Genomic DNA, 18,922 nt, shown 5'->3' on the forward strand with positions numbered 1-18,922 from the left:
ATATGTACTCACTGATAAGTGGATATTAGCCCAGAAACTTAGAATACCCAAGATACAAGATACAATTTGCAAAACACATGAAACTCAAAAAGAACGAAAACCAAAGTGTGGACACGTAGCCCCTTCTTGGAAATGGGAACAAAACACCCATGGAAGGAGTTACGGAGACAAAGCTTGGAGCTGAGACGAAAGAATGGACCATCTAGAGACTGCCATACCCGGGGATCCATCCCGTAATCAGCCTCCAAACGCTGACACCATTGCATATACTAGCAAGATTTTGCTGAAGGGACCCAGATATAGCTGTCTCTTGTGAGGCTATGCCGGGGCCTAGCAGACACAGAGGTGGATGCTCACAGTCAGCTATTGGATGGATCACAGGGCCCCCAATGGAGGAGCTAGAGAAAGTACTCAAGGAGCTGAGGGGGTCTGCGGCCCTATGGGTGGAACAACAATATGAACTAATCAGTACCTCCCGGAGCTCGTGTCCCTAGCTGCATGTGTATCAGAGGATGGCCTAGTCGGCCATCATTGGAAGGAGAGGCCCATTGGTCTTGCAAACTTTATATGCCTCAGTACAGGGGAACGCCAGGGCCAAGAAGTGGGAGTGGGTGGGTAGGGGAGTAGGGCAGAGGGTATGGGGGACTTTCAGGATAATGAAGTGTAAATGAAGAAAATATCTTATAAAAATGTGAGGAAATAAAAAAAAAAAAGAAAGGCTTTTGAAAGAGAACTTACTGAAAAGTCAGAATTGTTACTTAGTTAGATCTACGGAACTCTAGCATCCTTTATGAAGAGGAGAATAAGGAATGTTGGGATGCTCAGAGGCCATTAAAGAAGAGTGGTATGCATCTAGCTCTCAACAAGAGGCTCACGAAAGCTCACAGAACCCCTTCCCACAACAGAACCCCCATCTTCCCAGTCCCTCGTTCATGTCCAAGCTCTTATAACTGTAGTTTTTAAGTTTTAACTGTAGTTTTGAAGTGAAACATGTTATTAAGTTTCCAAGACAAAGCTAACAGCAAAAGGAATCTTCAATCTTCATTTAAAAACTTTACATAAACCTAAAAGTTCAATTGGAGCAGTCAGTTCCAGAGTTAAGGCAGGCATCTGCATTTGTCAGTCATAAAACAAGGAAGGAAGGAGTTAATTTTTCAAATTAAGCCATACATGTGATATGCAGCTTTACCAAGAGCATAACACACCTGAACAACTACAACATTTTATAATAGCAATAGTGAAATTAATTAGATACTCCCATTTTATCTGAAGCCATGATAAATGAGAGAAATGAAAAAGGTATTACCTGCAGTAATTTCCTTGTTTAGCGACCTTGGCCAGGGAGAAAATACAGTCAACAGTTGCTAGGTGATCCACAGCCTTACACAAAGTGTGATAATGTTCACCAAAATTCCTACAGAAACGACAAGATAAGCAGGCTGACTTCTTGACCCATGACAGCTGTGCAACAATCTGCCTACTCGAAATATAAACACAAGTGAAATAAGCAGATATGTCTCATGGGTAAAGGAGAAGGACAGTGTACTGAACTATCGTTTATGATAACACAACTGGTGACTGAGTCTTCACTTTGTTTGGGACAGTTTTATATATATATATAACTATATATAAGTGTACAATGTCACAGATGAACACGTTCCATCTGACTGTGACATTTTATTTCAGGATGGAGATTTTAGTGTAGATATCAGTTCACTCAGCTTCCTCCCACTGCTTCAAGAACTCCTCAGGTGTGGCAGCCTCCCCAGGCACTCCTCCTTATCGCAACACCCAACCTTGGAGTAACTATATTATTACAGAACTGGCAGAATCCTGTCTTTCTGTCTGTCTAACTTAACTTTATAGCCCTAATATCTAGTCCACACTACCAGCACTGAACAGATAATGCAATGAAGAGTTGTTAAGGACAAGACAGAAGTAAGAACCTCTTCAGCTATCTTAATACCTGCTGATGGAAAATATCAAGACTTTCAGTAAAAGATTTATTAAAAAAAATAAATAGAAATGTTTATAGAGTTGGGTTCTGTAAATCTGTTTTATCTCATATCATAGTATTTTATTCCAATATATAATACTGTACAAACTATGCACATCTAAATATAATGATAAATTGTGGGTGTTGAAAATGAGTGTAACTGGCCAGACACAATGCATACCCCGACAATCCCAGCACTCAGGAGATGACCTGAGAGAACATGAGTTCAAGGTCATACTCAGCTCATAGGCATCCAAGGCCCTAACTCAATATACATGGTACAAAAGAGCCCAAGACAATTCTAAGTGCTCAGAATGAAATATCCGTTAAGTAAAGAGAGAACCGAGCTTAAGCTTTAGAGTAAGTTTTCATCTGAGAGAAACTGAGGCTCTGCTAAATTAACGGCATTCAAGCACAGGCAGAGATGACTCCAACTCTGAGAATGGAGAAAGGGAATGAGAACTAAGTGTCCAGAGGGTCCGAGAGGAAAGCGGAAGGCAATGCTTCTCACTGCCCAGACACCGGAGGGACCTGTGCTCAGCCACACAGTCCTCACAGCATAGCATCATTACCCAAACCTCACAGGGTTCAGAGGAACCAAGCAGTGACCCAGGTCATAGAACTACACACAGCAGAGCCTACATCCAAACCACATTCTCTGTTTGTTGTGTTTTCTTTTGTTAACAGTACTTGGGTAGACCCCCATGGCCTATCTATCACACACTAAGTAAATGATTGCTCTCAGACCACCACCTCCAATTCTAAACTATGGCTGCACCTCACAATGTGATTCTGCAAGGTTCAGTTAGTACTGTTGCTTGTTTCTGTACCTAGTTGCCTTATTCACGAAAATATGATCTAATTCAGATATCCCTTACACAAACTGGGGAAGTGTCATACTGAATACCTTTCTTTAAAAAATTTAGATATATATAAAAATAATGTGGATCTCAGAAGTGCTGAATTTCAGTCTATTTGATACTTAAAAAGTTTTACACCATTTCTCAGCTTATTAAATTACTACAATGATCAGTTCTTCCTGATTTTCTCTTACTTTTAAAAAAAAGCCCTCTATTTCTGATTTGTTTTATTATCAAAATTCTATTAATGACATTTTCATGTACTATTATATTTATTATTATTTGTAAACTAAAAATTGTATTCACAGTAAACTTTACGCATGTATTTATACAGATATTTATCCACCTAGATAGAACATATTAATTAATTAACCTATTCCTCTTGAACTAAAGTTCATTAAAATAGGTGATAGGAATTTTACTAATAGCCTAAGAGTTTGCGCAAATCCCAAATACACAGTGTTTATGCCCCTCTATCAGCTGGACCATCCTCAGATGTTACCTGAAAAATGTCTTGTACTTTTAAACATACTGGACACTGAGAAGTCCCTACTCTACAGACGGCTGAACAGTGACCATATTGGACATTGAGAGGTCTCTACAGACAGCTGCACAGTGACCATACTGAACATTCATTGTGAGGCCCCTTTTCTACAGATGGTGCAGTGACCATCCCTTAACATTCCTAGTCTGATCTCAGCTCTATATCTATTTGTTTTCTTATTCACACTTTAGTCTGTGGCCTGTGCTGTTTTTAACTAAATTAATGACTCATCTATTAGTCCAATCCTTGCTCTCCTCTCTTGCCAGAACAGTTCATCTATTTAATGTTTTAGTCCCTGCTTCTCTGCACATAAGTGCCAATGCACTTTGCACAAAGTTTTGCTTTATACTTCCTTCCACTCCCTTTTCCTCAGGTCCAATAAAGACCACCACGGCCCTACCCAACAGCCAATGGTAACTACCTGCTTCTGATGATCGTCTAATTGTAGAAAGGATGTAAGTGATATTGTTTACAGTGGGTACCAATTCAGTTAATAAAAAAATACAAAGGAAGAATAAAATTATTTAGATCTAGGCAACTATTTTCTTTCTTATGTCAATGACATAAGACATCAATAAGGAGAACCATTATTAAACTGTAAATATCACAATTGTCACACATATCCTGTTTAGTCTTCATGTATATTACTGTACACCTCATCAAACTTCAAAAGGATCATTCATACTTACAAGAACAAGCAGCTAAATGTGGGCAATTCAGGTAACAAGTGGAGCCACACATGGTGGGTGGCTCTTTCCTGGGATCCTAGGACTTGGGAGGTAAGGCAGAAGGATCAGAAGTTTTAAGATCAGCTTTAGTAACATGGTAAGACTGAGGCCAGCTTGGGCCACATGAAGGTTCATCTCAAAAAGAAAAGGAGAAACAACGAAATCAATGAACAAGCAGCATGTGGGAAGACTGACTATGTCACAGAAAGGTCAGCCTCAGCAATCTATCATCCTGCAGCACCAGGCTCCTCTCCAGGCACAGCCTCAGCAGTCTGTCATCCTGCAGCTCCAGGCTCCTGTCCGGGCACACTGATTTCAGTGACTTTGATGTTGGGCCCATGGGAGGCAAAAGAGGACCCTCGGGTTCTAAAGCTGCTATGCTGACCAGACGTTTACTAGCAAATGGCATTCAACAATTTGTGTGTTTAATAGGAATGGAAACTATCTTATATTCTTTGAAAATGCATTTCTCATATATTCTGAGCAACTATTATATGAGAGATAATATAATTCAATTTTTTAAAAAAGAATTTAGAAGTGAGAAAAGTCCAAAGTCCATATTCTAAAACCCAAGAGACATATTTTGAGAAAAGATTACATTCCCAGCAGTGATCATGGCCTTGATTTTATGACTAATGCCCAACAGAACCTCAGTAAGGAATAAATATGCTGGGATGGCTGGTACTGAATCCTGATGGCAGGTTCACTGAGGTTAACTATCTCTGTATGACATGGTATTCACGCCATCTGCCACCTCAGTAAGGAGCGTGTAAAACAATCAGTGCTATGGTGAGCGGAGCTCTAACGATAATGCTCTAGATACATCTCAGCCAATTTTTTACTCTTGATCTTAGCCAAAGGGCCAAGAAGAGATTCAGTCAGTTTGTAAATTGGAAACTTCGATATGTTCCTTACTTCATGTTTTATTTCTTCTTTAATTTAGAAGAGGGTCTTACTATATGGGCTTAGCATCCTAACTACTGTGATCAGATGTCTGATGCCTGATGCTTAAGTTTCCTTTTTATTTTCCTTTATACTCTTAACTACTGAACTGTCTTTCTTGCCATGTATAAAGTAAGAAATAAATGCAAAAGCACACACGTCATAAAACCTCTGAATCCTGTTTGAAAGATAAAGGGATGAAAACCAACCCCTCCATCCAGAACTAGCTACTGTTCTGAGTCTGCAGTCAAAAACACAAAGTTAGCTGAACAAGTTCTCAGATCCTTCAGAATGTAGCCTTCAAAGGTTGGGATGTATAAGTTTAATTTTTATGCTTTCGGTAATTCTACTATGGAAAAAGAAGAAAACCTAAAAGATTCAAGAGCTCCCTAAGATGGGAGATTGAAAGTTAGCTGGGAAAAAAATGAACAGATAACCTTGTATTTCTGCTCACAAGACTCTGAGTCACCTCAAAAGACTCAGGGGAAATAAGGAGAAAGCTTGGTGTCCATTCCTGTTCTTATAACTCAGTTCTCTGAACAGAGGAGACCAGTATCTCCTTGCTATCTTCCAAATGCCCCAACCTTTTTGACTTCTGTCACTTTAACAGGATCCCTGCCATCCTCACTGAACCATTACCATTTAAGGTTTTAGACAGAGAGACTAACAGCTCTCTGCTCACAGGCATGCCTGTGGGCTCATCAACAACCATACAGCACATGCTTGGTCCAGTCCAATCCTCAAAGCAACCGTCCCCTGCGGCCTGCTGTGGAAGACTGACTTCTTACACGTGCATCTCACTATTCTTTTGTAAATTGTGAAGTGACCACATATGAAGTCCCATGGTTTCAGGGAAGTCAATGGTGCACACGTCTTCCCAAAGTCAGAGCAGTCAGTGGGAATCAGCTATCTTGGACGTGTTTACAAGGCAGGAAACGACAAACTACAAACACTTGCCCAAGAGCAGACATACAGCAGCACAACACTGCCTAACACTGTGGATAAGGACAGCTGAGTGTCAAATCAAGCCAGAATGTGAGTCATTCCTTAATGCAAGAAGAACTCTTCCAAAAGAAGTCCTGGATCATAAAAATGAAAAAACATGGCAGATTATTCTAAATTAAAACAGAGTAAAGAAACATGACTAAATGCCATACCCAGAAGATGCTCCAACATGTAATAAGAACACATGCTCCACTACATTCATAGCAGCCTTATTTATAATAGCCAGAACTGGAAAGAACCCAGATGTCTCTCAGCAGAGGAATGGATATAGAAAATGTGGTACATTTACACAGTGGAGTACTACTCAGCTATTAAAAACAATGAATTTATGAAATTCTCAAACAAATGCATGGATCTGGAGGGCATCATCCTAAGTGAGGTAATCCAATCACAAAAGAACTCACATGATATACACTCACTGATAAGTGGATATTAGCCCAGAAACTTAGAATATTCAAGATACAATTTGCAAAACATATGAAACTCAAGAAGGAAGACCGAAGTGTGAACACTTCCAAGAGGGAACAAAATACCCATGGAAGGAGTTACAGAGACAAAGTTTGGAGCAGAGACTGAAGCAATGACCATCCAGAGATTGCCCCACTCGGGGATCCATCCCATAAACCACCACCAAACCCAGACACTAGGCAGATGCCAGCAAGAGCCTGCTGACAGAAGCCTGATATAGCTGTCTCCTGTGAGGCTCTGCCAGTACCTGGCAAATACAGAAGTGGATGCTCCCAGTCATCCATTAGACAGAGCTCAAGGTCCCCAATGAAGGAGCTAGAGAAAGTATCTGTACTGGCTATTTTTGTGTCAACTTGACACAGCTGGAGTTATCACAGAGAAAGGAGCTTCAGTTGGGGAAGTGCCTCCATAAGATCCAGCTGTGGGACGTTTTCTAAATTAGTGATCAAGGGGGAATGGCCCATTGTGGGTGGTGCCATTCCTGGGCTGGTAGTCCTGGGTTCTATAAGAGAGCAGGCTGAGCAAGCCAGTAAGAAACATCTCTCCATGGCCTCTGCATCAGCTCCTGTTTCCTAACCTGCTTAAATTCCAGTCCTGCCTTTCTTTGGTGATGAACAGCAGCGTGGAAGTGTAAGCTAAATAAACCCTTTCCTCCCCAACTTGCTTCTTGGTCATGATGTCTGTGCAGGAATAGAAACCCTGACTAAGGACAGTACCCAAGGAGCTGAAGGGGTCTGAAGCCCCATAGGAGGAACATCAATATGAACTAATCAGTACCCCCAGAGCTCCTTGGAACTAAACCACCAATCAAAGAAAACACATGGTGGGATTTGTGGCTCTAGCTGTATATGTAACAGAGGGTGGCCTAGTTGGCCATCAATGGGAGGAGAGGCCTAGGTCCTGTGAAGGTTCTATGCCCCAGTATAGGGGAATTCCAGGGCCAGGAAGCAGGAGTGGGTGGGTTGGGTAGCAGGGGGAGGGGGAAGGAGATAGGGGATTTTTGGAGGGAAAACTAGGAAAGGGGATAACATTTGAAATGTAAATAAAGAAAATATCTAATAAAATATATATAAGTTGAAAAAAAGTAAAAGTTAATTAGATATTTCCTTTACAAATTGAGGCGGGGGATTGGGGAAACTCAAATATATTCGTTTTTGAAAATATTTGTTTATTTTAACTTTATATGTATGACCATTTATCTGCATGTATGTATGTGCACCACATGTATGCATCAAATATAGTCTTAAAAATGTAACAATGGGATTAAAACTTGTTGACAGGGGACTGGAAATTGAGTCCAGGAAGATATATCTCCCCCCCTCCCCCATCTACTAGGAAGTCACAGAAGCAATCTCTGCTTGTTTTAGGGGCGGGTGTGTGAACATTTTCCAATCGATTTCTCAGAGCACAGACTGAGAGCGTTTTGCTCACTGCAAACTCACTCTAGGAAGCCAAGCCATTCAGCACTGCAGTCAAGGACTAGCTGCTCCCGGAGCTGATTCAGACGTCTGTAGCTTTCCACAATGAAGGGAGGGTGAAAGCGGCTCACAGCTTTTGTGCTACAAGAGGAAGGAGGGGAAAAATGGAAGCCAAGGTTATCAGAATCAATGCAGCCATGGTTTCAGAACATTAAAGCAGTTACTATTCACTGGTGAACCTTGAACATAAACAGCTATAAACAGAGAACATTCTTGAATTATGGTCCCAGTTTTGACTCTTCAACAATATGAGTATGTTCAGGAAGCTTTAAAATGTTCTTAAAATTATATTTGTATGACAAAGTCAGAGTTGAAACTTTCTTCATGGCCAAAGCCTTTTTTTCTCCATTATACTAAAGAAAAAAACAGCTGAAGCAAGGGCAGCAAAAAAAGATGTGTGACAAGGAAGGGCGACACACTGGTGAAGACCGTGTCACTCTTGAGATTTTATATTTTTCTACTTGGTATAATTCAGAGCAAAAAGGAAATAATACATCACAAAGGTGGTCAGTGCATGAATCTATAATGGAAAAAGGACAGCTCTTCAGGTTCAGTGGCCCTGGATGGGCTTGAGGGTAAGCCACTTTCTCCGTCATGAAGGGGCAGTCAGTACATGGGGGCAAGTATCCAGTTAGAAATGCTAGGCCAAGGCCTTGACCAGCATTGATAGCTTGTCCAAATGGAATGGACTTGGTATGAACTGCAGCGGAGCAGGGACTGTGAGGTGCCCCTCACGGGCACCCTGCCCTCAGTGTTTAGCAAGAGTACCTAGGTACGGGACTCAAGAAGTGGAAGCTGCCCCCGCTGACAGCCAACCAAGGGAAATATGCTTTAGAAGGGCTCCAGGCTCTGATGCCCAGCTCCTACCTCACATCCCCACAGTTGTCTTTAACTTAGCTGTTGGATACTGCAAGTGTAACTGATGATACTCAAGCCCAGCCTGATACCAAGGCTCTGGCTGCCAAGCAGAGTAAATGGTAACAACAAGCCACCAACAGGCCTTACAGTTCATTGCACTGTTGGGACTGCAAATTCAGAGGAGGCTAGCATCAACTTCTGCCTTACTTACAGCTCCTCAGTTACATGATCTAGAGTTCTAAGCAAACAATTTATCACAGGGTTTCCTTCTGCAGTTGCTTAGCAAGTTACTGCTCTACAGACTAATATGGGTATTAGTAGTATCTCTTTTTTCTATTTAATTTTTAATTGGATATTTTATTTATTTACATTTCAACTGATATCCCCTTTCCTGGTTTCCCCTAAGTAATGTCTCTTTACAAAGCACATTTTCATCCATTATCTGCCCTATAGGACAAAAGTCAATACAGGGAAGGATGCTCTAAGTATAAAAACATCCCTCAAGTCAACACTACTTACATCTACAGCTTCAGCGGCATAAGGAAAAAACAAGGTATTTGAGTTAAAGAAACCCATGTGTGTGCCTAGAGTAGCTGTTGTCATGGCAATGGACAATAGTTACATTATTTAATTAACATAACCTAATCACCATTATGCCACCATGTCATAATTTCCCTTCATCCTTAACATAAAAATTCTGTCATTTCACTACCAGTCTCCCTAATTATCTTGGGCAAATATATTTTCATCCCCAGTCATACAGACAAAGGAAGAGGAGCAGCAACAGAGATCCCAGGCAGCACACTACTCAGATGCACACACTTCTCCTGAATGAGTCCCCTTCAAGGAACTGATGCTAACCAGGGACAAAATGCTCCCCAATACCGTTATCATTTATACTCATCAGTTCAAGATATAAGTTAGAAAAAGAAAGAACAACTATAACTGCGTGCCAAGGAAAACACTGAGAGTAAAGAAACACGAAGCTCAATGAAGCAGAAAATGAAATTCCAGTTTCTTAAAAGAAATGTCGGATGCTACATTCATCAAAAAGCTTGAACAACCGCAGTCACCTTACAGTTGAAGGTTCCTTAACCTCCCGTTATGCACAGCACTCACAGGCATGAGGCAAATAGTAAATGACAAAGGGCGGGGGGTGTATTCAACTATGTTCTTCAAAATATTTCTAAATGAATGACAAAGAAAGTCATCTCTGATTCAAGGTTCATCAGAAAATCAGAGGAGGAAAACTACTCCTGCTTCAAGGCTACCGGCACAGATAGATACACATGCCGCAATCCATGCTAGAAGTCAAAGCGGCCGTAAACTTACCTTCCAACCTTCACCCAATCAGCTGGGATGCAAGATACAGCTGAGTTCTTTATTTCAATCATAAACTAAAATAAATGCAAATGAACAGTGAGATATTTAAGTGGGCATGCAACCACGGTCCATCCTAAGGCTTTTTCGAATCTGCTGCGATACTTTAGTAAACATTACTTAGTAAACATTATTAGTGGTAAATGTTCAAAATAAATCACACATATATTTGGTACATTCTGTTTACTCCACAGCCCTTTATCTCTCTCATCTCCCAATCCTCTTTATAGGTCCCCTCCCCATATTCATATCTTTTGTTTTGTGACCAATAGTTTTAACCAAGACCATATGCTTGACCTCATGTTTGGAACTGCCCTTTGGAGCATATGAGCTTGCTGTCTGCCTCTCCCTCAGAAGCTGCCAACTACCAACTGTTCAGTAAGGAGGATTGGGGCCTTATGAGCTCCACTCCCATCCACAATGGAAGCCCAGAAGATGGCACTGCAACTCTTCTCATTCTTAGGCTCTCATAGGTTCTCCACTCACTCTTCTGCAATATTCCCTGAGCCTTACAGCACTACCGTCTCAGACCCAACTGTGCTCTCTCCATGAGTGAGCTTCTCTGACAAGAACAAGAAGGAAGTCAACTTCTACCACACCTCACTGTAGTATGAGTCTGAGTTGTGTCCTCTCAGTGTGCTCATATACTCTTACACACATATGCATGCATACACACACATGAATGGTTAATATTTATTAATTTCCATACCAAGCCAAGATTTTGAAACCATTAACATTTCATATATAAAAGTTGATTAATAAAGCTTTAAGTCTGCCATACTCATTCTACAGTTAAGAATTAACAGTCCAGGGCTGGAAAGATGGCTCAGTGGTTAAGAGTACTGGCTGCTCTTCCAGGCTACCTGAGTTAAATTCCAAGCACCCACATGGCAGCTCATAACGGTCTGTAACTCCAGTTCCAGGGGATCTACATGCATGCAAAGCACCAACACACATAAAATAAAAATAAAGTTATTTAAAAAAATGTATCTTTTAGAAAAAGAATTAACAGTACAAAAATGACCATGTAGTCATAAAATTAAGTGAAAACAAGCCAAAATTTAGTATTATTGAGTAAAAATAAAATTACTAACTATACTAAATAATTCTTGGGTTTAAGAATGCTCAGTGAAGGCACACTGGCATTTTATGAAATAAAATCAAAGGCAGATATCAAATTTCAAGGCAACAGGAAAGAAGCATCCTAACCGTGGGAGTTGGTGGTGAAGGGATGGTGAACCTTCTGAAAAGCCCATAAAAACAAGGTGCAGCATGAGAACCACGGAGCAGCTCAAACGCCCACTCCAGGGACTGCCACCGCCCATTAAGTCAATGCGTGCACAGCGTGAAGAACTGGAGGCACAGTGAGAGTCAGGCGAGCCTCTGTGCTCACACTCCTGTCCTCCGGTCAGCCTTTGTTCTTCAGCACGGCTGGTGCTGCGCTCTGCTCCAGGATAGGAGACTTCTTTCCAGTTATTCCCTTTTCCAAACAGCCTAAGAATGAGCGGGCAGACCCTTTGTTTATGAGTTTTACTGCTAAAGAAAAACCACTGGAAAAAATAATGCGTGGTCTAGAAAGCTCTGCAAGGTCTCACAGCAATCCACTTCTCTGCTGATGCCACCATCCAGAGGTTAATGTAAGAATTCTGCTCTGTCATTCTAGTAAGCTCTCCTGTTACTCTCCTGGGACCTACTTAGGTCTTGGTTAAATGTCACATTGTTATTCAAAGTACGTTATAGCAACCTAGGTTAATACATTGCCAGGTATGCTGATAATCTTTCCACCATTTGTTTGTTTTGATTTCAGATAGATATAATTCAGACTGGTCTTAAACTCTTTGAACAGCCAAGGGTAACACTAACCTTTGCTCCCCTGCCCCTACCTACGGCCCAGTCCCTACATTTCCATCATATCACTGCCAGGCCTGCTGCGACCTTCTCAGCACCTGCATCCCTTTACTTCAGCATCACATGGAGCCCATTTCCTCTCCCTTACTTTCTTATTTCCCTTAATAACTTTAAATGTTTCTTATTTAAAAAAAAAATCAAAGGAGAGATAGACATTTCTCTCTTGAGCAAGACACAGAGAAACCACCAATCAGACAGACTTGCGGGTGGAAGGAAAGCCTTTATTGTTATAGATACAGGAGGACGAACAGAGGCCTCTGACTGTTCATCCTCCTGGACTCAAGTCTGTAATGTGGGCAAAGTCCACATGTTGGGCACTTTCCATTGACATGCATGGTAGCCGCTGACACACATAACAGTATATGAACTTTCTGCAAAAATAGGGCATAACTGTGTTACCATGGTATCACGGTTTGATCAGGGAGGGGAGCAGAAAGCCTTGCAGTTGCAGAAGCAGAACATGGCAGGTGAGTTACGATTCCCATGAAGTCCTGTTTACTAGAAAACCAAATCCCTTAAGGTTTCTGCCCACCAGGAACAACACTGACCCTCAGGAAACCTCACGGAACCTTCCCCCAAAGGTCAGCCTGTCAGCAAGGACACACACCCCTGGGTCAGCGTGGACAGCGGCATCAGCTCAGATCCCCACCCTGCTGACTGTCGTATAAAGTCTGCCCGCCTTCCCACCATTTTGTTCTCTCAGCTCCAAGCAATGACCTTGGCAGCTGGAACACCAATGAATCTTTGTGCCCAGGGAGCATGTCTAGTTCAGTAGTTTCCCTGGACCGTCGCTTCTAACAACCTACCCACAGACCTTACTTAAATTATAAAATGGCTTTTCTACTCCAGGAAAACGGATATGAAGTGAAAGCATGTTTGACATTACCTCTTGTCCTGATACAGTCACATATTGTAAAGAAGGAAGTTTTAATATTTTCCGAAATTCCTGTAAATGCATTTGGATGCTGTGAATGACTTCTTGAATTTCATTTTTCCTCTTTTTTATTAAAGGGAAGTCAGAGAGGTCTTTGAATAATTCAGTTTTATCGCCAACTCTAAAATATGAAAAATTCAGGTAATATATTAAAGCATATTAATTAGAACAGTTATCAATTTCATAGCATGATGAAATGCCAACAGACTGGAACTCAGGAAAACGTGGTTCCGATTCCAGCTCTGCCACTGAATAGTTATGGAAACACTCCTTAACTTCTGAGGATTGACAAAATCAGTTTTATTTTATTCACAACTCACATGGTGAAACCAAGAAATAAAACTGTCATTTCATTTGCCTAGTCAGAAAATAACAACAAATGTAAACTCGGCTCCCTGTGAGACACACTGTAAAACTGCTCCCTTAAAAGAGCAACTACAGCTTCTAAATACAGGGACAATCACTCCTGGGTGTCAACAAAATGAGGATAAGGGCCACTGGACACCTGCTTTTGAGTTAGTAAACTGGCACTACCTCACTTTAGAAGAACTTTATCCTTTTATCATCTGATGCCTGGAGAAGTACTTCAACTGTCCCAGATTGTCAACTATGTGTGTTTAAACAACTATAAATGTTTTCAATTACAAATATACTCAAGCAACTTCACATACCACGTGGCAAGCAGCACTGGCTGATAGCCAGCCACTGGGGGAAGGAAGTGGAAGCCTGCACTTACTTGGCAGCTGGCTCATTCAGAACCTTTAAGTAATGCTCCACTGGGCTGAGGAGCTCAGGAACCTCCACGATGAGTGCTCGGAGTAAGTCGGACTGAATGTGGGCATTAACAGCAGGCATTAATGCTTGAAGTTCTGACTTCAGGTGACACAGGCTTTTGACGATCAAGAAGAACTCTTGGGTAGAGCACTAGAAACCAAAATATTTTTATCTAAATAGCAATAGGAGCTAGATATGGTGGCTCAAACCTGTTATCCCAACAGTCAGGAGGCTGGCATGGGAGGGTCTCTGCAAGTTCAAGATCAGTGCGAACTAAATAGAGTCCAGGCCTGTAAGCTAGGGTGCAGTAAAGAACCACTGAAATAGCCACTCTGATTTCATGAAATGTTCAAAGGAGAGAAGAAACATCCAAAAGAGTCCAGAGGGGAAAACGCAACTCCCTTTAATTTGGTTCTTTTAATTGGCTCACTAAGGACTGGTGGACAGACCTGTCTTTGGGGCACAGACTGCTGTGTGGCTTAAGGAGAGAACCAAAGCATGAAAGCCACTGTGGTAAAGGGGAGAAAAGCTCTGTCAGAGCGGGGACAAGTGGGGGCTTATAGGGGGGGGGGTTAGTTGGGCAGAGGAGTGTTAAGAAAAAGGATCTATTACAGGCGGAAGGAAAGCAATTTACAAGGCGGGGCTCTGGCTTGCTGGGTCGGCCGAAGGCTTCAGTCAAGCTGTTCTGCTCTGATAATGGGGCAGCAGCCTTCTGAGAAGTACTGAGGATCCAGCTCCCATTTCCCCTGAGGGGCTGGGCTGTCCATACTGGTGTCTCAAGTGACTATCTTTGGGTCAACCTAACAGTTGTGACACCTCCCACCACCACCCCACACACACCAAATTTGATAACAATAAAACAAACTAAAACTGCAGGGCAGTATTCGCCGTTTGTTCAAATGTCAAAGATGTACTTATTAATACGCATGTCACCCAAGGTGTAAGACAGACACCTTTCTATACTCTCAGGAAAAGCACAACCTTTTTGAAGAGCAAATGGGCATGACCTCATAGCTATTAACAAGGTTCTTAGCGCATGGAGATATACCCTCAGGAAGCCAGGCTTCCAGGATGAACTTCTTAATAGGAGAAAAATTACTATTTTCTTTCTCCTGAGATAGATATACAAAGGACAGGTCATTCATGAAGTACTTGCCTCAGTCATTATCGGTCGATTTTGCAGAAAAGTAAAAATAAAGTAGACCAATCTAATAACCAAACAAAACCAACAAGTTAAAACTCCCTGTGTTAGAGCTTGGAAGCATGCGGGTACAAGAAGTAAACTGAAGGAGAGAGCGATCAAGAGTGTGGATCTTTCTATTAAGGCAATTATACCACAAGCACAGATCCAGGAAGTGTCAGAGGCAAAGACCCACGTGCAATGTGTAGCTTGAGCCCAGTATAGCCTGGCTAGAAATTGGTTCACACACAAACTCTTTACTTAACATTGTGGAACATCCTTATCCTTAAATGCATTTACCAAATTTAACATCTAATATGGGTTCCTGTGACCCAATTTTCTCAGATTTGAATTTGAAGTTTGAATATAAGACGACATATTTATCTTTCCATATTAAGCCTCTTTGAGATCTTCCATCATTACCACCTTGAAAGCACCTCCCTGAGAATTCTACAGCCCCAGGTCTAGGCAGCCCACTCCCATCTGTGAGCTCCACAGAACTAGTAAGGTCTGTGCCCGGATGCCACTCGCCATTGGTGCAAACCGCACAAGCTTGGAGGAAAGCAGCAAGACATCAAAGCAGGCATGCCACAGGCTGTAGGCATGCCACAGCAGAGCCCAGGAAACTACTGCTCTAAAAAAAAAAAAAAACTAAGCCGGACATGGTGGCGAACGCCTTTAATCCCAGCACTGGAGAGGCAGAGGCAGGTGGATTTCTGAGTTCGAGGCCAGCCTGGTCTACAGAGTGAGTTCCAGGACAACCAGGGCTACACAGAGAAACCCTGTCTCGAGTAAACCAAAAAACCCCAAAACAAAAACAAAACAAAAAAACCAAAAACAAAAAATAAACTAAAGTGCTAATTGGCAAGCAGATTATGGGGTCAAGAGCTGCAGCAGCTGTGGTTAAGAGCTTTATAACGTTGATTTGTCAACAACTCGTTTCAGCTCTTCACTTTTGAAGGCAGTGAAACACTGAAGTGGGGCCAAGGACCAGATTCCAAGTGAGTCACAGGTTTTCTTAGTAAAATACAATCAGAAATTCCAAATTAGAAGTACTACACATGGACCACTTTTTAAATGAAACAGTTCAAAACTGTAACTTTTTCTAGAGTTTGGAAACTGTAAGAGATGCATAAAACTTAGTGAGGCAAACATCCAAGTCAACTTTAAAGAGAGGCAGTGAGGCAGCCTAGAATCACTGCAGCTTGGCAAGACGATGTCACTTCCATTCCATGGACACGTGGCCCTGCTCTGCTGATTGACAGCTCAAACAAAACCTGCTCTGCATACTTCCTCTTGAGAAAAAAAAAAAGATCAGAAAAGAAAAGAAAGAATGAAAAAAAGAAAGAAAGGCCTCTGAGATCTGTCAGTGAATTTTTTCAAAGAGTGAAGGCAAGGAGCCTGGAGATCAGTTGACTGGTGAAGGTAATAGCACTGATGGCCAGGCACTGACCACAGATACAAAATAACACATGGCTTTGTACCTCTGCAGCACAGCAGAACCAAGCACAGAACTGTCCAATGTCAACATGGCTTCTATCACTGCCAGCAAAGCAACGCACAACACACGGTGCTACAACTGACTCTACTGACACAATCAACTCATGCGCCTTCTTCCTCAGGACTGGCATCACCAAATTTGCTCTGCATTTTGTTTCTAATTTAGCCTAAGCACAGGGAACAATTATGTAAGTCCTCTTGGGTACCACAGATACCTTAAAAGGCAGTGCTCAACATTCTGATAAAATTCCCAGGGATGAAAAGTATTAAAAAGTAAACACAAATGAAAATTAATCACATTAGAATTTGGGCATCTAAAAACTGTCCTACTATGAATTAAGTATGCAATAAATTTCCATTTAGCAAAAAGTAAAATATAAATAAATTTTGCTTGTGAAGAGTGAACCAGAAGAAAAATCAAAATAGCATTTGAAAATCCACATCAAACATGGGAGTGTTCAAAAGACACATACTCCAGGATGCTGGATTTAAGCACAAATTCTGTCATAGTAAGTTCCTAGCTCTCTGTGATGGTTTGAATGAAAATGGGCCCCATACCCAGGGGACTAAGCAGATCCTGGTGGCACACCCTGCTTCTAGTGGACACCCTCAGCGCCCCCTTCTACCTCATCTTCATTCCTAAGCGTCACTCCCAATATCTAAATGATAGTGTCCACCCCTGGCAGGATCTCAAAAGCATTCCCTACAAGACAACCACCACTGACACTCTCTCCTAAGAAACAGAGAGGGCAACAGAACTAAGGATCAAACACCCACCCAACAAAGACAACCAGATATCAACACCTACAGTTACAATGATCCCAAACCCAGAGGCATGAATGACAGAATGAGAACACAGCAACAGCCGGGACAAAGTTTTGACTAAAGCTGAGCAACCCTGCTCCAGTCCGTGCTGAGAAATGCAAGGAGTGGGAGGAGTTCAAAGCAAACTGAATATGTCAGAAGCCCTAAAAGAATCTGTGAAAACACCAACAGTGTAGTGGGATGAAAAACAAAACACTATGACTTGAAAGTGGAGACAAAATTGTTAATGAAAACCCAACTGAGGGAAAACTGGAAATGAAAAATGAAGGCACTCTTATAGGAACCTCAGAGGAAGCCTTACCAATAGAATACAGGAGAAAGAATAGAGTCTCAGGCATGAAGACTAGGTAGAAATGGATTCCTTGGTCAAAGAAACTTTAAGTTAAAAACCCTCCAGGCACAAAACATCCAGTAACTCTGGGGCAGTGTGAATAAAAAGAAAAACAAAATCTGTAAATAATAGGAATAGAAGAAGGAGAAGAAACCCAGCTCAAAGACACAGAAAACATTTTCAACAAAATCATACAAGAAAATTCTCCAGCATAATGATGCCAATCAAGGCATAAGAAGCAGACAGAACAACAAGTATACCAGAGCAGAAAATAAAGCCCTCTTAATATACAATAACCAAAACAGTAAGCATATAGAACAAAGAGATAATATTAAAAGATTCAAGGTTAAAAGACTGTCTTAGTCAGGGTTTCTATTCCTGCACAAACATGACCAAGAAGCAAGTTGTAGAGGAAAGGGTTTATTCAGCTTACACTTCCACACTGCTGTTCATCATCAAAGGAAGTCAGGACTGGAACGGAAGCAGGTCAGGGAGCAGGAGCTGATGCAGAGGCCATGGAGGGATGTTACTTACTGGCTTGCTTCCCCTGGCTTGCTCAGCCTGCTCTTTTATAGAACCCAAGACTACCAGCCCAGAGATGGTCCCACCCACAAGGGGCCTTTCCCCCTTGATCACTAATTGAGAAAATGCCTTACAGNTGGANCTCNTGNAGGCATTTCCTCAACTGAAGCTCCTNTCTCTGTGATAACTCCAGCCTGTGTCAAGTTGACACCCAAAACCAGCCAGTACAATTGACCCCTTGTCAACTTGACACACAAACACATCACTAGTAAGCCTCAACTCTTAGTTCTTATTCATCCCCAAGATCTAAACTTTATAAGTCCCACAGTCTTTACATATTAAAAGTTCAATCATTTTAAAACTATCCAAAGTCTTTTTACAATTAAAAGTCTCTTAACTGTGGGATCCACTAAAATATTTTCTTCTTTCAAGAGGGAAAAATATCAACGCACAGTCACAATCAAAAGCAAAAATTAAACTCCAACTGTCCAGTGTCTGGGATCCAACTCATGATCTTCTGGGCATCTCCAAGGGCTTGGGTCACTTCTCCAGCCCTGTCCTTTGTAGCACGCAGCTTTCATTCTAGGCTCCAGCTGCCTGTTCTCCACTGCTGCTGCTGTTCTTGGTGGTCATCTCATGGTACCGGTATCTTCAAAACGCTGCTGTCTTCCACTGTAACTAGGCTTCAC

General features: G+C 41.7%; 1 protein-coding gene across 3 annotated transcripts in view; it reads right to left on the bottom strand.

The window, feature by feature from the left end:
- Msh3 (mutS homolog 3) overlaps nucleotides 1-18,922 on the bottom strand; it is a 154,932-nt gene that overhangs the window by 58,606 nt on the left and 77,404 nt on the right. For all 3 annotated transcript variants that reach the window (XR_003834662.1, XM_021180634.2, XM_021180633.2), the window contains exons 14-18: nucleotides 13,838-14,025; nucleotides 13,054-13,222; nucleotides 10,212-10,276; nucleotides 7,986-8,102; nucleotides 1,307-1,414 (exon numbers count right to left, since the gene is read on the bottom strand). Coding sequence is in view for 2 of the 3 variants with exons in the window: in XM_021180634.2 (XP_021036293.1) it covers nucleotides 1,307-1,414; nucleotides 7,986-8,102; nucleotides 10,212-10,276; nucleotides 13,054-13,222; nucleotides 13,838-14,025 (647 nt within the window). In the remaining variant the exon portion in view is untranslated. The remainder of the gene's footprint in view (nucleotides 1-1,306; nucleotides 1,415-7,985; nucleotides 8,103-10,211; nucleotides 10,277-13,053; nucleotides 13,223-13,837; nucleotides 14,026-18,922) is intronic.

Source organism: Mus caroli, chromosome 13 (genome assembly GCF_900094665.2).
Source record: "Mus caroli chromosome 13, CAROLI_EIJ_v1.1, whole genome shotgun sequence".
Taxonomy (NCBI): Eukaryota; Metazoa; Chordata; class Mammalia; order Rodentia; family Muridae; genus Mus; species Mus caroli.